This window comes from Mya arenaria, chromosome 10, assembly GCF_026914265.1.
Source record: "Mya arenaria isolate MELC-2E11 chromosome 10, ASM2691426v1".
NCBI lineage: Eukaryota > Metazoa > Mollusca > Bivalvia > Myida > Myidae > Mya > Mya arenaria.
The window spans coordinates 6,607,588-6,631,279 of record NC_069131.1 but is presented as its reverse complement, the minus strand read 5'-3'; the positions used below and the strand labels follow the sequence as shown (position 1 = coordinate 6,631,279).

Sequence of the window (23,692 nt, the reverse complement as noted above, 5' to 3'; positions counted from 1 at the left end):
TTCGGATAGTTATCAATTTAGTTTCAACTTCGGCCCTTTTCCATACACATTTTGATAGTTTTGTTCATAACTTAAACGTTAATGAATACTCGCTTTAAACATCCGTATCACTTGACTTATAGTATGCATTATGTTAAAGAGGGGACTGTCGAAATGTGAAATCCAGCTTTAAGGTAAGTGCAGTGGTAAGCACTCTCAGTTCTCACCAAGGAGTTCCGGCTTCAACCCCACGTCCGGTTGCATGTGAGTTTGTTTGTGGTTATCATACCGGACAAGTGGGTTTCCTCCGGTTTCCCCCACAACAAAAAAACCAACGAGAGTGATTTATTTGTTTCACAATCGCTGTACAAAAAAAAACAAGTTCATGAAACGTTAAATCCAACTACCATTTAAATCTAAGAATAGACGGAAACATTTCGGTAATAGAATGTATGCCTTAAGAAATTATATTATTAGTTTGAATTTAGCAAAAATATATATATATATATATATATATATATATATATATATATATATATATATATATATATATATATATATATATATATATATATATATATATATATATATATATGTGCATTAAAGTCAAAGTAAACCATATATATCATTGAATTTTGATGTTTATTACAATGGAAATGAATATCATTTTCATTATGGTACCAATGGTTATGTTGGTGATACTTAACCATCAAAATATTTATCATTTAAATTAGCATTATTTTAATCGTTCAAAACTTCCTCATTTGTATATGGAACGTTTGATTCGTCTAAGTTAACGCGATCGTGGTTACAATTTAAATTCCTGGGTGTGTGGTTACATCATCAGCTTCTAACGAAATATGTCCATTGACACGCAGTGCAAAACTGTTATAATTATACCTGTGCGTTAAAGCAGTTAGTGTATTTATACTAGCTGTCGTGACCTGATACACACATGCACACAATTCATAAACACTCACTGCATTTGAGAAAATCTAAATTAGGAAGAAAATAAGGACAGCGGACATATCCCTTCATGTCGTATACATATATATGTCGGTCAATTAATTCCTCATGTTCTAGCCGGAAGAAATATGCAACATATTACAACAGCCTTAATACCAGTATAAAGAGAGTGACCGAAGCAATATTTATGTCTCCCCCATACATGGGGAGACATATTGTTCTTGCCGTGTCCGTCAGACAGTCAGTCCATCAGTCCACTTTGTTTCCGCTCAATAACTAAAGAACGCTTAGACCCAGGAATTTCATGCTTGGAATGCTTGTTGTTCATGACTTGTAGATGACTCCTCCTGATTTTGAGATCATTAGGTCTAAGGTCAAGGTCACCGTGACCCTGAGGTGAAGAAACAGTTTCCGCTCAATGACTAAAGATCCTTTGGGTCCAGGAACTTTATACTTGGTATGCTAGTTGTTCATGACTGGTAGATGATTTAATTTTGAGATCAAAAGGTCAAAGGTCAAGGTTACTTTAGTTAAAAAACGATAAGTTGGCGGTATGCACTCCCCTCTGTATTCTCTTTAATAGATCTCTAACTGAATGTTCTTACCCCACAAAATGGAAACTCGCAAACGTTATGCCTCTATTCAAAAAAGGTGATAGTACCTGTTTATCCAATTATAGACCTATATCTCTGATTAGTTGCGTAGGAAAGATATTGGAACGTATCGTTTTCAAATACGCATACAACTATATGCATCATAACAATCTTATTTTCAAAAATCAGTCAGGATTTTATACCTGGCCATTATACAACATATCAGCTTATTGATATCTACAATCAAATAAGCAAGTCATTCGATGATAAACTAGCAATACCTTAGTTTTCTGTGACATATCCAAGGCATTTGATAGAGTTTGGCACCGCGGACTAATTTTCAAACTTAAAGAGTATGGAATTACCGGTAATGTAATCAACTAGATATCCCATTACTTACAAAATCGAAGTCAACGAGTGTTCATTGGCACATCCTTTTCCAAGTTCAAACCCATTACAACAGGTGTACCACAGGGCTCAGTATTGGGCCCTCTGCTCTTTCTCATATACGTTAACGACATAGCGGACGTACTACAAAATACAACTAGACTTTTTGCAGATGATAGTTCCCTTGCTGTCTCGTCAGCTAGCACAGAATATATGGAGAATACTATAAATGCTGACATGCAATCCATTTCTGACTGGTCAAAACAATGGCTTGTTCAATTCAACCCATCAAAAACTCAAGCAATGTTTTGCGCACTGTCAAATAAACCGCGCCCATATCTTGTAATTAATTCAACAACACTCACTTATTACGACACACACAAACACTTAGGAGTCACTCTAAGTTCTGACGAAACCTGGCATCAACATATTGAAAACATAATTGCTTCTGCAAAAAAGGTTCTTGGTTCAATGCAAGCTCTCAAATTTAAACTTCGTCGAAAATCTCTCAATCAAATGTATCTTTCCTACTTAAGACCAATCCTTGAATATGCTTCAGTAGTATGGGATAATTGTACTGAATATGAAAAAGAAACACTCGAGAAACTTCAACATGAGGCAGCTAGAATTGTTACAGGTCTTACACGGTCTGTGTCAATTGCAAACTTGATTAAAGAAATTGGTTGGATTTCCTTATCGGATAGAAGAACAAAAACTCATCCTAGTCTATAAATATAAAAGTGGAGAACTACCATCTTATCTATCGCAGCTCTTCCCAATGACCGTAAATGACTCTGACCCTTATAGTCTACGAAACAGTGAAAATTTAGTAACACTTAATAGGAGATTAGAAATCTACAGTCGTTTAACAATTCCTTCTGCCATCTCATTGTGGAATAAACTCGATGTAGACACAAGACACTCGCCTTCACTCTCGTCTTTCAAGCGCAATTTACAACAAAGGTTTGAAGGGCCTGATGTTCCATCGTTATTTGTCTGTGGAGAACGCCGCTGGTCGGTTTATCATGCACGCATAAGAAATAACTGCAGTGATCTCAATTCAGACTTGTTTAATAATCACATTAGAGACTCTCCGTTATGTGGTCACTGTAATACTGAAGAAAATGCCGAACATTACTTCTTTAACTGCTCACTATTTATAGCCGAAAGGCAGAGACTTTTTCGTCGCACTAGACAATTTCATCCTCTGAGCACTAACAAACTACTTTACGGATCTTCTAACCACTCTAATGATGATAATGTTGTAATATTTACGGAAGTGCACCACTATATAAAGTACAGTAATCGCTTCTTAGACACTCCACAGTAAGCACAAGGAGCACTCCACCTCTCTCATCTTTCACTTTTTCTCTCTTGATATCTCTAGCTCTTCTCTTCAATCTTATTGCTTACACTTAGCTAAACTTCTACTTTATCTGTTATTATTTATTGCATTATACGATTTATTAATTAGAAATATTTTGTATCGTAGTTATTTGACACATTATTCTTATTCCTATGTATATGAACATTACATAAATGCATGAATTGGTTTCATAGTTTATGTGACAACGTAATCATTTTTGCTTTTCATGTGACATTTTGGGAAAGGGCCGTAACAGATGTTGGTAAAACTCGTGGCCCAATACCTTTGCATGTTCTTTTTATATGAACGCATTAAGCTTTGTTACATTGCACTGTTTCTGTTCCTTTGTTGTTATCATCATCATATAATGTGTAAATGTATCGCCATGCAATAAAATATGTTTAAACTAAATAAGTTGGCGGTGACCTTAAGCTTAAAAACGGTTTCTGCTCAATAACTAAAGAACGCTTGCATCCAGGAACTTCATACTTGGTATGCTAGTTGGTCATGACTAGTTGATGACATCTATTGATTTTGAGATCAGTAGTTCAAAGAAACGGTTTCCGCTCAGTTACTTTAGAACGCTTGCACCCAGGATGTTATGCAGTAGATGTTCACTATTAAATACTGTTGAATAAAAATAAAGTGTTTATGTATTACGAATGTGTTTTGTTGGTAGTATGTTCTGCAAATGATTTACAACATCACTCACATTCATAATGTATATTTCAAATATGTTCTCTAGTTTATATGATTTTGTATGCATGTATATACATATCTATCACTCTTATCTATTCATATATGTTTTATAGCTTATATGATCTGTATGCATATAAATGTATCACTCTTATCTATTCACATATGTTCTATTGTTTATATGATCTGTATGCATATAAATGTATAACTCTTATCTATTCACATATGTTCTATAGTTTATATGATCTGTATGCATATAAATGTATAACTCTTATCTATTCACATATGTTCTATTATTTATATGATCTGTATGCATATAAATGTATAACTCTTATCTATTCACATATGTTCTATTGTTTATATGATCTGTATGCATATAAATGTATAACTCTTATCTATTCACATATGTTCTGTAATTTATTATGATTTGTATGCATGTGTATGTATCACTCTTAAATATTCATATATGTTTTATAGTTTATATATATATATATATATATATATATATATATATATATATATATATATATATATATTATCTATTCACATATGTTGTAAAGTTTATATTATTGTGTATGCATATTTATGTATTACTCTTGTTTCTGTTCACATAATTATGTTCTATAGTTTATATGATTGTGTATGCATATATTTGTATCATTCTTATTTAGTCTGACATTTTTTAAGTTGTTATTATTTTGCTATGCATAACACATGAATTAACTAATTTTAACTTAAATCAACGTCAAGATCGTATGTTTTATAGATTGTAAAACATGGCTCCCTTAGCTTAAGCATTTGATACCTTGTCTTCGTCATAAACCGTGTGAATAGAAGATACATTTCAGATGAGAATTTCGGGTATTTTTGGTAATTTGATTGTTGAATAGCTTATTATCTGTTCTATCCTGATAGCAATCTAAATGTGACTGGTAACATTCCTCATTATTTGAAGGCTATAAAACTACGGAGGCTGAATGCTAGTAACACGATACATAATACCAGGAGCTGAATAGGCAAACACAGACTCCCTTTATATTCAAATAGTCGGAGGTTTCATTGCAAAATGTCATAGCAAGCCTGTTTATTGCATAATATCATAAAAACAACATTTTCATTGAAGGCAATTCTATTTTGTTATTTCACGAGTGTTACATATACCTTTAGTAGGATGGGTTTGCCTATTTTCACCGTTTCAATACATGCAATCTCCACTAAATTTAAATGCGGGTATATTCGAATACTCGTTGACAAATATCGTATTTTCATTACTTAATTGTAAAACTTAGTGTATATGGTTTAAATGAATAATTGTCTTTAACCTGCATACAGTCTCATAGACAACCTTCAATTGTTTTGCCTGTCTGTCGTAATGATATTATTGTACATTAAACTTTAATGTCATATTATTTCAAGTTTGGTTAATTTAAATGTGTCCGAACCAGATGATCCACCCTCATCATTCCGACCATAATAACCGTAGTCACACAACATTAAACGTGCGAGGTTAAGAAGGTTGACTCCAGCAACCAAGACAATGGCGCCTCTTGGACGGGTGGTAAGGTATACTCCCGCAATCTAGACCATGGCGCCTCTTGGACGGGTGGTTAGGTATACTCCAGCAACCTAGCCCATGGCGCCTCTTGGACGGGTGGTAAGGTATACTCCAGCAACCTAGACCATGGCGCCTCTTGGAAGGGTGGTTAGGTATACTCCAGCAACCAAGACCATGGCGCCTCTTGGACGGGTGGTTAGGTATACTCCAGCAACCTAGACCATGGCGCCTCCTGGACGGGTGGTAAGGTATGCTCCTGCCGCCTAGACCATGGCGCCTCCTGAACGGGTGGTAAGGTATACTCCAGCAACCTAGACCATGGCGCCTCTTGGACGGGTGGTTAGGTATACTCCAGCAACCTAGACCATGGCGCCTCCTGAACGGGTGGTAAGGTATACTCCAGCAACCAAGACCATGGCGCCTCTTGGACGGGTGGTTAGGTATACTCCAGCAACCTAGACCATGGCGCCTCCTAGACGGGTGGTAAGGTATACTCCAGCAACCTAGACCATGGCGCCTCTTGGACGGATGGTAACGTATACTCCAGCAACCTACATGTAGTTCATGGCGCCTCTTGGACGGGTGATAAGGTATACTCCAGCAACCTAGATCATGGCACCTCCTGGACGAGTGGTGAGGTATACTCCACAAACCTAGTTCATGTCGCCTCCTGGACGGGTGGTATGGTATACTCCTGCAGCCTAGACCATGGCGCCTCCTGGACAGGTGGTAAGGTATACTCCAGATACCTAGACCATGGCGCCACTTGGACGGGTGGTAAGGTATACTCCCGCAACTTAGACCATGGCGCCTCCTGGACGGGTGGTTAGGTATACTCATGCAGCCTAGACAATGGCGCCTCTTGGACGGGTGGTAAGGTATACTCCCGCAACTTAGACCAAGGCGCCTCCTGGACGGTTGGTAATGCATACTCCTGAAACCTAAGATCATGGCCTCTCCTAGATTGCTGGTAGGCATACTCCTGCAGCCCAGACAATGGCGCCATTAGGACGGGTGGTAAGGTAAACTCCTGTAGCCTAGACCATCGAGCCACCTGTACGGGTAGTAAGGCATACTCCTGCAGCCTAAACCATGGCGCCATATGGACGGGTGGTAAGGTATACTCCTGTAACCTAGACCATAGCGCCTCCTGGACGGGTGGTAAGGTATACTCCAGCAGCCTAGACCATAGCGCCTCCTGGACAGGTGGTAAGGTATACTCCTGCAACCGAGACCTTGGCGCCTCCTGGACGGGTGGTAAGGTATACACCTGCAACCTAGACCATCGAGCCTTCTGTACGGATAGTAAGGTATACTCCTGCAACCAAGACCATGGCCCCTCCTGGACGGGTGGTAAGATATACTCCTGTATCCTAGACCTTGGCGCCTCCTGGACGGGTGGTAAGGTATACACCTGCAACCTAGACCATCGCGCCTCCTGGACGGGTAGTAAGGTATACACCTGCAACCTAGACCATGGCGCCGTCTGTAGGGGTGGTAAGGTATACTCCTGCAACCTAGACGATGGCCCCTCCTGGACCGGTGCTGAAGAATTCTCCTGCAACCTAGACCAAGGCGCCTCCAGGACGGGTGTTAATGTCATGGTGCCTCCTGGACGTGTGGTAAGGTTTACTCCTGGAACCTAGACCATGGCGGCTCCTGGACGGGTACTAAGGTATACTCCTGCAACCTAGACCATGGCGGCTCCTGGACGGGTAGTAAGGCATACTCATGCAACCTAGCCCAAGGCGCCTCCTAGACGGGTGGTAGGGTATACACCCGCAACCCAGACCAAGGCGTCTCCTGGACTGGTGTTAAGGTGTACTCCTGTAACCTAGACCATGGCGCCTCCTAGACAGATGGTAGGGTATACACCCGCAACTTCGACTATGGCACCTCCTAGACGGGAGGTAAGGTATACTTCTGTCACCTAGACCATGGCGCCTCCTAGACGGGTAGTTAGGCATACGCATGCAACCTAGACCATGGCCCCTCCTGGACGGGTGTAATGTCATGGCGCCTCCTGGACGTGTGGTAAAGTGTACTCCTGCAAACTAGACCATGGCGGCTCCTGGACGGGTGCTAATGAATACTCCTGCAACCTAGACCATGGCGCCTCCTGGACTTAGAAAGTAGTGAGCTTATTTACTGTTTTGATTTACATTATAACAATTAAATACTATGGCTATAGATATTGAGGACTGAATTAAGCCCTGTTGAATGAGAATTGAACAATTTATTTCAGACTACTAGATTACAAATTTAGAATGCCACATTATTCCAACACATGTTCATGGAAAAATAACCTTGTTTTTTGCATGTTTTATTGTATATACGAAAACAAGTACGGTAAACAGATTATAAAATGTCAACATTGAAAGGTTTCCCCTTCAAAACAGTTAGATATATTTTAAGTATGCATTCTAATAATTATGATAAATAATAGTATAATAGATTTTTCGATAACTAAATCTGAAATATAAATCTGAAAATATAAAACTAGGTGTATACATTCAATTTTGGGGTAAATAGGTTGTGCGTAAATGTTTTGTTAGTACATCGAAATTGTAGCGATATTCAAACCATTAATTGTGTAATACTGATAAACATTTCAAAAACAAAGGCATCGTTACATCAATTTCAAGGTTAGCTTTTTGGCGTTTGTTAAGATCTTCATTGTTCCAGCGATTGACTAGACGTGATTTCGGGCATCCTGGCAATGACTGTGCAAAGTCTGCAAGTTTTTTTCTGTATCCATTCGCTCTACTATACTCGAAGTATTTTAATACTTTTTAAACATAATTAACTCTTGGTAGTTCAAAAAGTTAATATCTAGGTATTTGAAGAATTTCCGTGGGAATGACTGCTGTAAAGAATATTCAGTAGATCGTTCGGCATCAGTAAGATCGTATTAGGTAATATCTGACATTGTTCTAACTGTTCTTGCTTGATTTTATGCAATTCGTCGCTAATCGCTTGCCTTCAACGGCTGCCATTATAGGCAACTCTCGCCGCCCTCAGTCGTAAATACGTTAGGTTTCTCTCCCCTAGTACCCGAAATTGCACTCGGTTACTGACCGATTAAAAGTTACCATTGAAGTGTAACAACCATGCTGCATGTATCATGGGCTGAATACAAGTGTTATCTGTAAACCTACTAGCCAGTGCAACAACCATGCTGTATGCATCACGGACTGTATACAAGTGTTATCTGTAAACCTACTAGCCAATGTAACAATCATGCTTCATGTATCTTGGGCTGAATACAAGTGTTATCTGTAAACCTACTGGCCAGTTCAACAACCATGTTTCATTTATCTTGGGCTGAATACAAGTGTTATCTGTAAACCTATTAGCCATTGTAACAACCATGCTGCATGTATCATGGGCTGAATACAAGTGTTATCTATTAACCTACTAGCCAGTGTAACAACCATGCTTCATGTATCATGGGCTGAATACAAGTGTTTTCTGTAAACCTACTAGCCAGTGTAACAACCATGCTGCATGTACCATGGGCTGAATACAAGTGTTACATGTAAACCTACTAGCCAGTGCAACAACAGTGCTGCCTGTATCGTAATCCGAATGCAAGTGTTTGGAATACTTTTGTTTTAACACATACATATGGAAGAACATGAATAATATTTGACAGCATTTTCATTTTCTATTTTGTTCCACCTCCTTGTTTGTACAATGATGCAATCATTATTGAACTATATGAACACATATCTAAATATTTTCATGTCCTTAGGTGAGCTATGTCGGATAGTTGTCCTTTTATGACTGTATCGTACCTTATAGGTGTTAATACTCACTGTTGTTCCGGCTGAATTAATTCTCTAACAAGTAATGCATGTATCTTGTGGTTGAGTTATAGCAGTTACCTTACCTGTCTATAAGGTTTGTTTTACTTATTACTTATTGTCTACAATAATACAATGAAAAATACTGGGACAAATGTTTATGGGGCACATGTTGATAATGACTTGGATGGACTTTGATGCTCTTGGTTTGCAATTATTGATACATGACGGGACGAGTAACTCGTGGTTGCTGACCAATCCGATGAGCTTACCCAAACATTTATTAATAATGACATGTTTGTGCGCGTGTAGTTTTTCCTTGTTGTTACATGACGTTGTTTGCCTCTCGATAGAAAAAAAACAAGGCCCTCGATTTTATTCTGACTACTAGGCGTGTCCATTTAGTTTCCAAGAAAATAAGAATGCCAAATAATTCCAACAATTATTTTTTTCAATTTTTATTTTATATACGATTAACAAATATGCTTAGCAGATTATGCAATGTCAACATTTAAAGGTCTCCCTCTCCACTATCAGTGGAAAGATCATAAAACCATTGACTGAGTTAGATAAACGTTAAGCAGGCGTGAGTTTAGGACATAATGGTTCGTCTGACATTAAAGCAACTATATGAAAATATATTACCAGGTGTATACATGCAATATTGGGGTTAATGTGGAGTGCGTAAATATTGTATTTAATACATCACAATTGTAGCGATATTTCAAAAAAAGTAATTATGTTATTATATGCAATTGTCAATTTATATTAATTTCATTAACGTTGAAATTAAAAAGCATTTATAGTTTTATATTCAAGTTTGGTATTCTCTTTCGTATGTAGTTTTTCTAAAGTATTCAGTGTCGATGGTTGCTTGTCCTAAAATATATTCTTGGACAAGAGGGCTCCAAGCATCAGCGTGATAGATATGGTCAGACCTGCCGCGCCTGTGAAAACCAAATATGAACTGTGTCAAATAACATAATACAGCGTGTCAAATGCTTTCTAAAGACTAAAATCAGAACTCCGAACTATGATTTATTTATGGGAATGTTTAGATTAATCAGTATATATCATTAACAAACAATTAAATACGTTTAGTATCATTCTTGCAACTCGGTTTAAACATATGTTGTTTGTTTGTGAGGGTGGCTTCTTAAACCAATATTTCTACACGCGATTTATATTGAGGCAGGGGGATATCGCAAATATGGTGGACAAGTAATCACTGACGAACAATCAATCCCAATGTCCAAGTCAGCGACCTGAAGACAATGATAGTATACTATATACCAAGGTGACAATTATTGACATAGCTTAGAGACCACTCACCATTGTCCGATTGGCACGTTGGGGCTTTCCAGGATTAACCTGTCTTGCAGCCACATTTGCCGGTTGTGCAGATCCCCATGGCTCCTAACGGCCCTGATGTACACTCATCGGAATTTGTGCAAGTATCGTTGTATCCTTTAAAAGAAAGATGAAATATAAGAACATGAGGACATATAAAGATCATCTATTTGTTTAAGGTATCCATTTTGACAAAGGCAGGGCTCTGTAAATATTACATATCTGCAGACAAAATAAATGATGAAAATTGAACAATAAATCGATGAAAAAATGTATATATATGATGGACACCACCGACCTCTCCTGCACATGTTCATATACACGGAGTATCCGGTCATGCAGGCACATTTGTTGGATGTGCAGGCGCCCAAGGTTCCTAACGGCCCTGATTGACAGTTCATGGCAGCAGTGCAAGCATCGTCGTATCCTTTAAAAGAAATATGAAATATAAGAACATGACGACATATAAAGAGCATCCATTTGTTTAAGGTAGTCATTTAAACAGAGGCAGAGCTCTGTAGATATTACACATCTTAAACATCAGAAACGAAGGGTATACAATTTAGATAATGGTAATCATTTAAGACTTAATCGAACAAAAATTTCACGTTGCATGGGGTGATATGATTAAATTCGGTCAGCTATGCGTCCTTTCTTGTGTATTGGTTTACAAGTGAAGAAAATGGTAATAATTAATACAGTTATATGGATCTATCAGGGTTAGAGTGCTTCAACAGTTGATTCTGGTGACCTCTAGATGTGTCCAGTTTTTAGACGATATATTAGGATGATGCACTATGATATGAGATAAGAACGCATACATTCTCAGACTGGAACCAAGCATGACACGCCTTGATTCTTAACGAATGAGCTAAACACTGCGCTAACAAACTTAATAAATAAATAAATAAATAAATAAATAAATAAATAAATAAATAAATACATAAAATAAATAAATAAATAAATAAATAAATAAATAAATAAACCCTAGAAAGAAATAAAGGAAGGAAGGAATAAAGGAAAGAAGGAATAAAGGCATAGAGGAAGGAAGGAAGGAAGGAAGGAAGGAAGGAAGGAAGGAAGGAAGGAAGGAAGGAAGGAAGGAAGGAAGGAAGGAAGGAAGGAAGGAAGGAAGGAAGGAAGGAAGGAAGGAAGGAAGGAAGGAAGGAAGGAAGGAAGGAAGGAAGGAAGGAAGGAAGGAAGGAAGGAAGGAAGGAAGAAATATGGTTAACAGATTATGCAATGTCAACATTTAAAGAAAAAAAAGAATAATGAAATGAATGAATGAATTAACGAATTAACGAATGAACGAATGAATGAATGAATAAATGAATAAATGAATAATTGAATAAATGAATAAAGAAAGACAGATTTAAATAAATGTATATCATAATACCTTTAGCCACGCATCCACTGCTCATGTTCTTGAATGCGGGTTTGCAAGCGCATTTGTTGTTGTTACATGTCTCGTTGGCGTTACAAAGCGCTTCATCTCCTGTACAGTCAGTACCAGGTGCTGAAATTTTGAAAGAAAATTAATGTGTCCGTGATTCTGGATATGCAAAATTGAACTGCAAAGCCATTACAAGCCCATCCGTACTTTTCTCAATTTAAATAGTGTTAACAGATAAAATACTGTAGTGTTATCATAATCACAAGTAGTCTGTAGTTTCTTCCCCAGCAACTCTGTTATAAAGAAGGCACGGAGCTCTTGAACCACAATTATAAAGTTTTGGAAATATGCTCATCCTAGCCTTCGAATCAGTATTAACTTGGTTTGTTTTAATATGTTAATGTTACGGCGGCGTTTTTCAAAGTGAAATTCAGGAAGATTATATTTTATTCCTTTGAACACAATTGAACTGAAAACCCCGAGTCTGTGTCTTGCGCGTGACACTTGTATACGTATTGTTTTACATCTTTCGAAGCAAAACAAAAAACTCTTGGCCAACATTGAAGGTGAAAGCTTGAAGTGAAAGTACGCCTGCATGTACATGTATGAGGTATTGAATGTAATCATTTCCTTTAAACCGGGACGCGCTGTCACTGATCGTGTTGAGGCGGTAAGCCCATATTAGCCAATAGGCAATAGTTTCATATGTGTGCATTGTGTTTTCTTCTGGCAGCGACGTGACCTATGTTTGGTGTTTTTGCCTTAATCCTCATCCCTTTAAACATAGTATTGGTTACGTTTTAGGCTTGCTGTGCTTGTCGCTAAGTTAGCATATGTGTATTAATATTGTTACCTTCAGTGCAATGTATCCTCTGTTCTAGGCTACGATTTAAAAAGGGCATATAATCATATTATACACAATCCCAGATTTGCGAGCGAACCGATTGCAGGCGGTGAAAGCTCATTTGGTGTTCGTCAAGATGACGCACCAGCTCCGCCCTTTGTGTAGTCAGGCGGTATTTTGGCGCGAAAGTTAAACCGCCCAGGCGTTCGTCTCATTAAGCAATGGTAAATTGTCGCGTTTTGGTGAATACTACCAAAATAAGATTTTATATCTGCTCTACAAAGATGAAGCGATCTATGAAAAATAGTCGACTTAAACCAATCATATAGATCGACAAAATACTCTCTACGAAAATACGTGTTTATATTTACCGTCAGATCTGCTCTACATGATAATGGGCTACAGTAAATAGGGTAAATCCTCGATTGTCATTGGTCAACAAATATGTGCGAGCACCAATGTTATCATTAAAGCGGCCTGCTTGTATTTCAGTCTTTTGAATACTTCTTTTATAAAGAAGTCACAAATACCATTGCATTCTATCTTAGTCAATGTTTGTTTTATTTTCTTAATTTCATTAACAAATTACGGGTTCCTATCTTTTGAAGATGTATGGGGAATTAACACTAACCTTAAATACATTATAAAATTTGGTAGCCGAAATTTATATTCAACGGACAAAAAGAGTAGTTTTGGATTGATGAAAATGTTCGGATCAGTGACAGCAATTGTTCATAAAACGCCCCTTACAGCGGTGTCCTACTTCACGGAACGACTATTTACAGCAGCTCAAGCCTTTTATACACAGATACGTAGATTCAGCATTCATATCATTTTAACCGATTTCACACAAAGCGAAAAGTATTCTATTATTCAGAATAATTAATTTAGATCTAACTGTACTTTCAAAGGATTGAGGGCATATATAGATAAAACTGTTAACATGTTAACTTAATTTCAGTTTAATGAATCATCTTATCTATTTTCTTAAATGCTGCACTCACCATTTTCACAGTCACTTCAGTATAACAAAATGGGTTTGCATCCAATCTCCTCGAAGGCCCAGAACGAAGTGGCAGATGAAGAGGTGCAGCCCGAATAGAAAGTGTTCAGCTTCAACGGGTGTTTGGTTTCATCTCATTAAAGCGACTGCCACAATTTCGTTTTCAGTTTTCTGCAACCGTTGGGCGTTTAAATTAAAACTAGGTTGAAACAAAAAAAACATAATAAAATACAATGTTTTCTTTTACTTAGCCCATATGTTGACATCAAGTGTTGTGCGAAATGTGGAACAAAATGCTTCCTGTGACTACAATGTTGACAAACCACGGGCATTAGACCAAAGGTTGTCGGTATGAACATTGTAGACAAAGCACGGGTTATAGACAAAATGTTGTATGTACCTACATTTTGGACGATGTACGGATCGTGGACTTAATGTTGTCTCGATGTACGGGCCGTAGGCCAAATGTTGCCTATACCTATATTTTGAACAATGTACGGGTAGTAGACCAAATGTTGTATGTACCTAAATTTTGGACAATGTACGGGCAGTAGATCACATGTTGCCTGTAACTACATTTTGGTCGATGTACGGGCCGTAGACCAAATAGTGTCCGAACCTACATTTTGGTCGATGTACGGGCCGTAGACCAAATGTTACCTGTACCTACATTTTGGATGATGTACGGGCCGTAGACCAAATGTTGTCCGTACCTGCATTTTGTGCGATGTACAGGCTGTGACCAAATGTTGTACCTACAATTTGGACGATAAATGGGCCGTACACTCAATGCTTCATGTACCTACAATTTTGAAGATGTATGGGCGGTAGACTTAATTCTGTGTTTGGGTGTTTGTTTGTGTTTTGTTGTATGTATTGTCATTACCTGAACACACTTTAACATCGACGTTAATACAGTTTTACTTTTACTGCTAATTCTCGATTAAAAGATGGCAAGTGGGAGTATATATTAGTTGAATAGTTGGAAAGACATTTTACAAACTAGTATCCGCTGACAACACTTAAGTCGTTTAAAAATGGCATTCACCTTAAAAGGAAGACCAACTCAATCCAATTATTTTGACTCATACTCTAAACTCTTGACCATAACAGTGGAGAGCGTTGTCAATTTCTGTATTTCCACTCACTGTATCAGCAACTATTAGTGGAGTGTGCTGTCATTATCTGTATTTCCACTCACTGTATCAGCGTCTATTAGTGGAGTTCACGGTCATTATCGGTATTTACACTCACTGTATCAGCGGCTACATGTGGAGTGAACGGTCATTATCTGTAATTCAACTCACTGTATCAGCGGCCACAAGTGGAGTGTGCAGTCATTATCGGTAATTCCACTCACTGTATCAGCGGCCACAAGTGGAGCACGGTCATTATCGGTATTTACACTCACTGTACCAGCGGCCACAAGTGGAGTGCGCGGTCATTATCGGTAATTCCACTCACTGTACCAGTGTCCACAAGTGGAGTGCGCGGCCATTTTCGGTTATTCCACTCACTGTATCAGCGGCCACAAGTGGAGTGAACGGTCATTATCTGTAATTCCACTCACTGTATCAGCGGCCACAAGTGGAGTGTGCAGTCATTATCGGTAATTCCACTCACTGTATCAGCGGCCACAAGTGGAGTGCGCGGTCATTATCGGTAATTACACTCACTGTACCAGCGGCCACAAGTGGAGTGCGCGGTCATTATCGGTAATTCCACTCACTGTACCAGCGGCTACAAGTGGAGTGCGCGGTCATTATCGGTTATTCCACTCACTGTACCAGCGTCTATTAGTGGAGTTCACGGTAATTATCGGTATATACACTCACTGTATCAGCGGCCACAAGTGGAGTGCACGGTCATTATCGGTATTTACACTCACTGTACCAGCGGCCACAAGTGGAGTGCGCGGTCATTATCGGTAATTCCACTCACTGTACCAGCGGCCACAAGTGGAGTGCGCGGTCATTATCGGTAATTCCACTCACTGTACCAGCGGCCACAAGTGGAGTGCGCGGTCATTATCGGTTATTCCACTCACTGTACCAGCGGCTACAAGTGGAGTGCGCGGTCATTATCGGTTTTTCCACTCACTGTACCAGCGGCCACAAGTGGAGTGCGCGGTCATTATCGGTTATTCCACTCACTGCACCAGCGGCCACAAGTGGAGTGCGCGGTCATTATCGGTAATTCCACTCACTGTACCAGCGGCCACAAGTGGAGTCTGCGGTCATTATCGGTTATTCCACTCACTGTACCAGCGTCCACAAGTGGAGTGCACGGTCATTATCGGTAATTCCACTCACTGTACCAGTGGCCACAAGTGGAGTGCGCGGTCATTATCGGTAATTCCACTCACTGTACCAGCGGCCACAAGTGGAGTGAACGGTCATTATCTGTAATTCCACTCACTGTACCAGTGGCCACAAGTGGAGTCTGCGGTCATTATCGGTAATTACACTCACTGTACCAGCGGCCACAAGTGGAGTGCGCGGTCATTATCGGTAATTCCACTCACTGTACCAGTGGCCATAAGTGGAGTGCGCGGTCATTATCGGTAATTCCACTCACTGTACCAGCGGCCACAAGTGGAGTGTGCGGTCATTATCGGTAATTCCACTCACTGTACCAGTGGCCATAAGTGGAGTGCGCGGTCATTATCGGTAATTCCACTCACTGTACCAGCGGCCACAAGTGGAGTGTGCAGTCATTATCGGTAATTCCACTCACTGTGTCAGCGGCTACAAGTGGAGTGCGCGGTCATTATCGGTTATTCCACTCACTGTACCAGCGGCCACAAGTGGAGTGCGCGGTCATTATCGGTTATTCCACTCACTGTACCAGCGGCCACAAGTGGAGTGCGCGGTCATTATCTGTAATTCCACTCACTGTACCAGCGGCTACAAGTGGAGTGCGCGGTCATTATCGGTTATTACACTCACTGTACCAGCGGCCACAAGTGGAGTGCGCGGTCATTATCTGTAATTCCACTCACTGTACCAGTGGCCATAAGTGGAGTGCACGGTCATTATCGGTAATTCTACTCACTGTACCAGTGTCCATAAGTGTAGTGCGCGGTCATGATCGGCATTTCCACTCACTGTACCAGAGGCCATAAGTGGAGTGCGCGGTCATTATCGGCATTTCCACCCACTGTACCAGCGGCCCTAAGTGGATTGTGCGGTCATTATCGGTATATTCACTCACTGTACAAGTATCTATTAGTGGAGTTCGCGGTCATTATCGGTATTTCAACTTACTGTACCAGCGGCCATTAGTGGAGCGCGGTCATTATCTGTATTTCCACTCACTGGTCTATAAGAGAACTGTGCGGTTATTATTTGCATTTCCACTCACTGTATCAGCGTCTATAAGTGGACTGCGCGGTTATTATTTGTATTTCCACTCACTGTATCAGCGTCTATTAGGGAAGTACGCGGTCATTATCTGTAATTCCACTCACTGTACCAGCGTCTATTGGTGGAGTGCGCCGTTATCATTTGTATTTGCACTCACGGTATCAGCGTCTATTAGTGGAGTGCGCGGTCATTATCTGTATTTCCACTCGCTGTATTAGCGTCTATTAGTGGAGTGCGCGGTCGTTGCCTGTAGATCCACTTACTTTACCTGCCTCTAGACATTGAAGTATTTGCATGGATGCTAACTGTCTTAAATTGAGTGTTAAAAGTGAGCTGTTTACCTTCTCTAATGTCTTTGAATAGCAAATTATATATACCATTATTTCGAGCTTTGATATTTAATTTCATTTGCACTTTCATAAATCTTAGACTTGTAGACTTGTAGAATCGTTGAGCCACGGGCTTTTTCTATCCCGCAAAACAGTAATACAAAGAAAACAATCACATTCAAATTAGACTCTTATCATGCTATTCTGTCAATTGTGTATGTTTGTGAGATCAGTTTCAATAGCTCAATAAAAGTGAGTATGTTCCTTTAACTGCGCGAGTTGTTTTGGTGACACGAGAGATGAAAATCACAGGCTATGCAAACTATGTTTGTCTTGGTTTATGCCACGTTAAAACCAATTGGTTAAATATTATAATATTACATCAACATGTAGTGCAATGCTTGGATTTGGATGGTTTGCTTATTTCAACTGAAACTCGACAAACCTGTTTTGCAACATTTGTTTGCTGATATAATGAGATTTGAAATGCATGTTTGCGTTCCGGTAGATAATCAGATACATATTTGGTCTTTTTTTCATAACTTAAACGTTGAGGAATACTCGCGTTAAACATCCGTACTATATGGTTTGTGATATGCATTATTTTTAAGAGGCGACTGTCGAGAAATCCGGCTGTAGGGTAAGTGCAGAGGTAAGCTCTCTCAGTTCTCACCAAGGAGTTCCAGGTTAATTCGATGTCCGGTTGCATAATATTAAGTATTAGCTTCAAAGCTGCCTTCTCAGTATATATATTGTCCTTTCGTTCATGAAAACTTGTCAAACTAAAGCTTTTCTTTATTCTCAAACTATTTAAATCAAACATTTTATATTGATTGATAAGATTTTGTTTAAACAAAGTTAAGGGCACAAGAGAAGCAGTAAAATATCCAATTGTCATCGGGTGTACAACTACAGAGGCAATTCTAGTAGCCATGCATACTATAATCTTAATTGATGGATGGTGCTTATAATAGATGTGTGAAGATAGCTAATCATACGACATTGGACATTCGACATTTTAAAATGAATACCTTGCTGGCATGAGATAGAACAATCGAAAATCAAGTTGAATGTAGCACTGGTACGACATTGTCCATCGGATATTCATAAATAAAAGTCGTGCTGGTACGACATTGGACACTGGACATGCACAAATAAAAGTCGTGCTGGCACGACATTGGACAATTGGCATTCAGAAATACAAAATTGGGCATTAGGCTTTTAAAAACAAATGTCTTGCTGGCACGACATTGGACAATGGACATTCAAAATGAAAGTCGTAATGGCACATTGGACATTCAAATCCGAGTATCATCCTGACACGAGAGTTGACATTAGACATTTCTAAATGAAAGTCGTGAATTGAACTTGAACATTGATAAAGGAATGTCTGGCTAGCAAGGGATAAGTTATTGGACATTCAAAATTGGTCGTGCTGGAAGAAAGATTTTTTTATCAATTTTTGAATGTCCAATATCGTGCTAGCATGACATTTTCTGAAAGTCCATTGTTCAATGTCGTCATTCATTTTTGGGTGTCCAGTGCCATGCCAGCACGACATTTTCTGAATATTCATTGTTCAATGTCATGCCATTGTGTTTTCCATTTTTGAAAGTCAAATGTCGTACAATCACGTTCTTCATTTTTGTCATCACGTTCTCCATTTTTGAATGTCCAATGTCGTTTTGACACGTCATTTATTTTTGAATACCCAATGTCGCGCAAGAAATTCGTTTTTGAATGTCAAATGTCCTATGTCGTTCCAGCAAGACATTCATTTTTAAATGTCAAATGTCAAAAGTCTTGCCAGGACGACTTTCACTTTTGAACGTCACATGTCTACTCTCGTGCCCGCACGACATTTGTTTTTGAATGTACAATGTGATCGACATTCAGTTTTAAATGTCCAATGTCGTGCCAGCACGACTCTCATTTTGAATGTCCAATGTCGTTCGTGCCTGCAATACATTTACCTTCGAATATCCAATGTCCATTGTTTTAAACCCTTGACCGAAATTGCCACCTATGACCTGGGCCGGTAATTCTGATTTAATTCATTCTTCTAAGTTAAGTCCTTTCCCATAGCTAAGTATCTCACTGGTCATATGATTAAATGAATAGAAACTATCTACTAAGTACTTCATTTCCATATTGTTTATGTAATAAACATATTTCATATAAAAAACTCCATTACTTATTATAATTTAGACTTAATAATATAAGGTTAATCGGCTTTAGAAAAGAAAATAATTGAGTTGTGTTATGAATACCGGTCCACTATGGGTAGCAATTCTTGAATTGAAGACCAATTACAATAACAAAGGTCTATGCTTTCAATAGATTGGCTCGCAAACCATGCGAGAATCATGTGTAGTTAGCACCGAATCATCGCATCACCGCAGTGATAGCGCGGTGCAATCACCGCGGCCACGGTGCGAGCACCTAGGTTACATTGTGGTATTGGTGGCCGTTGTCCACTTTCTCGTGTCAAGTTTTTTATTCCATAGCAAGCAAGTATACAAGTGGTACAAACGAGCTAAAAGTAGCAGACTTTATGTCCAAAGGTCACGTAGCCTTGCCTTAACCCCAGGCAATTCAAATATCACTACGACATGAATGTCATAATTATATATACATTTTTAGCAATGAAACAAAGCATTTCATCACTTTTAAATAATTTTTGGTAAATGTCAGAAAAACCGGTGCTAGCACCGTGGCCGTGGTGATACGGTGATACGGTGCTGCGGTACTAACTTCATGCACATGCGAAAATCAGTCACTCAGTCGGTGCAAGACCGTTGTCTTGTTTGGACTAGTTATTCTTTATTCAAAATTCGAATAATAGGGCTAAATTTAGGAAGTAACAGTTTTGTTTTCTATATATATATATAATCTTATTACATGTTATATAGTTTATATGGTTGTGTATGCATATATTTGTATCATTCTTATTTAGTCATATATTTTCTTAAGTTGTTATTATTTTGTTATGCAATACACATGAATGAACTAATTTTAATTTAAATGTACGTCAAGATCATGTTTTATGGATTGTTAAATATGACACCCTTAGCTTAAGCATTTGATATCTTGTCTTCGTCATAAACCGTGGGAATAGAAGATAGGCAAACACAGATTCCTTTTTTATTCAAATTGTCGGAGGTGCCATTGCAATATGTCATAACAATTAGACCTGTTTATTGCGAAGTATCATATAAAAATTAATATTTTCGTGCAAGGCAATTCTATTTTGTAATTTATATCACAAGTGTTACATATACCTTTTATAAGATGGGTTTGTCTATCTTCACCATTTAAGTAAATGTAATTTTCACTAACTTTCAAATTCGGGTTTATTCAAATATTCGTTGACAAATGTTGTTTTTTTCACTGCATAATTGTAATACTATACCATGGCACCACATGGACGGGTGGTAAGATATACTCCCGCAACCTAGACCATGGCGCCTCCTGGATGTGTGGTAATGTTTACTCCTGCAACCTAGACCATAGCGCCGCCTGGACGGATGGTAAGGTATACTCCAGCAACCTAGACCATGGCACCGCCTGGACGGATGGTTAGGTATACTCCTGCAACCTAAATCATAGCGCCTTCTGGATTTGTGTTAAGGCATACTCCTGCAACTTAGACCATGGCGCTTCCTGATCGGGTGGAAAGGTAAACTCCTGCCTCCTAGAGGTAGGGTAATGTATATTCCTGCAACCTAGACCATGGCGCCTCCTGGACTGGTGGTAAGGTACACTCCTGCTGCCTAGACAATGGCACCTCCTGTACGGGTAGTAAGGTGTACTCCTGTAACCTAGACCATGGCCCCTCCTGGACGGGTGGTAAGGCATACTCCTGCAACCTAGACCAAGGCGCCGCCTGGACGGGTGATATGCATACTCCTGCAATCTAAGATCATGGCCCCTCTTAGACGGGTGGTAAGGCATACACCTGTAGCCTAGACCATGGCGCCACCAGTAACGGTGCTAAGGTATACTCATGCAGCATAGACACTGGTGTATGAAGGACGGGTGGTAAGGTACACTAATGCTGCCGAGACAATGGCACCTCCTGTACGTGTAGTAAGATGTAATCCCATAGACAATGGCGCCTCCTAGACGGGTGGTAAGGTATACTCCTGCAACCTAGACCATAGCGCCTCTTGGACGGGTAGTAAGGTATACTCCTGTAACCTAGACCATGGCGCCTCCTGGACGGGTAGTAAGGTGTAATCCCATAGACAGTGGCACCTCCTAGACGGGTGGTAAGGTATACTCCTGCTGCCTAGACCATGGCGCCTCCTGGAGGGGTAGTAAGGTGTAATCCCATAGACAATGGCACCTCCTAGACGGGTGGTAAGGTATACTCCTGCAACCTAGACCATGGCGCCTCCTGGACAGGTGGTAAGGTATACTCATGCAGCCTAGACCATAGCGCCTCCTGGACGGGTGGTAAGGTATACTCCAGCAACCTAGACCATAGCGCCTCTTGGACGGGTGGTAAGGTATACTCATGCAACCTAGACCATGGCGCCTCCTGGACGGGTGGTAAGGTATACTCCAGCAACCTAGACCATAGCGCCTCTTGGACGGGTGGTAAGGTATACTCCAGCAACCTAGACCATAGCGCCTCCTGGACGGTTGGTAAGGTATACTCCAGCAACCTAGACCATGGCGCCTCCTGGACGGGTGGTAAGGTATACTCCAGCAGCCTAGACCATGGCGCCTCCTGGACGGGTGGTAAGGTATACTCCAGCAGCCTAGACCATGGCGCCTCCTGGACGGGTGGTAAGGTATACTCCAGCAACCTAGACCATAGCGCCTCTTGGACGGGTGGTAAGGTATACTCCAGCAACCTAGACCATGGCGCCTCCTGGACGGGTGGTAAGGTATACTCCAGCAGCCTAGACCATGGCGCCTCCTGGACGGGTGGTAAGGTATACTCCAGCAACCTAGACCATGGCGCCTCCTGGACGGGTGGTAAGGTATACTCCAGCAACCTAGACCATGGCGCCTCCTGGACGGGTGGTAAGGTATACTCCAGCAACCTAGACCATGGCGCCTCCTAAACGGGTGGTAAGGTATACTCCAGCAACCTAGACCATGGCACCTCCTAGACGGGTGGTAAGGTATACTCCAGCAACCTAGACCATGTCGCCTCCTGGACGGTTGGTAAGGTATACTCCAGCAACCTAGACCATAGCGCCTCCTGGACGGGTGGTAAGGTATACTCCAGCAACCTAGACCATGGCGCCTCCTGGACGGGTGGTAAGGTATACTCCAGCAACCTAGACCATGGCGCCTCCTGGACGGGTGGTAAGGTATACTCCAGCAACCTAGACCATAGCGCCTCTTGGACGGGTGGTAAGGTATACTCCAGCAACCTAGACCATGGCGCCTCCTGGACGGGTGGTAAGGTATACTCCAGCAACCTAGACCATAGCGCCTCTTGGACGGGTGGTAAGGTATACTCCAGCAACCTAGACCATAGCGCCTCCTGGACGGTTGGTAAGGTATACTCCAGCAACCTAGACCATGGCGCCTCCTGGACGGGTGGTAAGGTATACTCCAGCAGCCTAGACCATGGCGCCTCCTGGACGGGTGGTAAGGTATACTCCAGCAGCCTAGACCATGGCGCCTCCTGGACGGGTGGTAAGGTATACTCCAGCAACCTAGACCATAGCGCCTCTTGGACGGGTGGTAAGGTATACTCCAGCAACCTAGACCATGGCGCCTCCTAAACGGGTGGTAAGGTATACTCCAGCAACCTAGACCATAGCGCCTCTTGGACGGGTGGTAAGGTATACTCCAGCAACCTAGACCATGGCGCCTCCTAAACGGGTGGTAAGGTATACTCCAGCAACCTAGACCATGGCACCTCCTAGACGGGTGGTAAGGTATACTCCTGCAACCTAGACCATAGCGCCTCTTGGACGGGTAGTAAGGTATACTCCAGCAACCTAGACCATGGCGCCTCTTGGACGGGTGGTAAGGTATACTCCAGCAGCCTAGACCATGGCGCCTCCTGGACGGGTGGTAAGGTATACTCCAGCA

The 23,692-nt window shown here is 40.6% G+C and overlaps 1 protein-coding gene across 3 annotated transcripts in view; it reads right to left on the bottom strand.

Annotated features, from left to right (window-relative positions):
- Positions 1–23,692, bottom strand: part of LOC128206986 (latent-transforming growth factor beta-binding protein 1-like) — a 55,152-nt gene that overhangs the window by 17,990 nt on the left and 13,470 nt on the right. Inside the window, exon 6 of one of the 3 annotated variants that reach the window (XM_052909754.1) lies at positions 9,821–10,295. The exons of the other annotated variants lie outside the window; for them this stretch is intronic. Coding sequence (XP_052765714.1) covers positions 10,228–10,295 — 68 coding nt within the window. The 3' untranslated portion in view covers positions 9,821–10,227. Of the gene's footprint in view, positions 1–9,820; positions 10,296–23,692 lie in introns of those variants that run through there. 3 annotated transcript variants of the gene reach the window in all.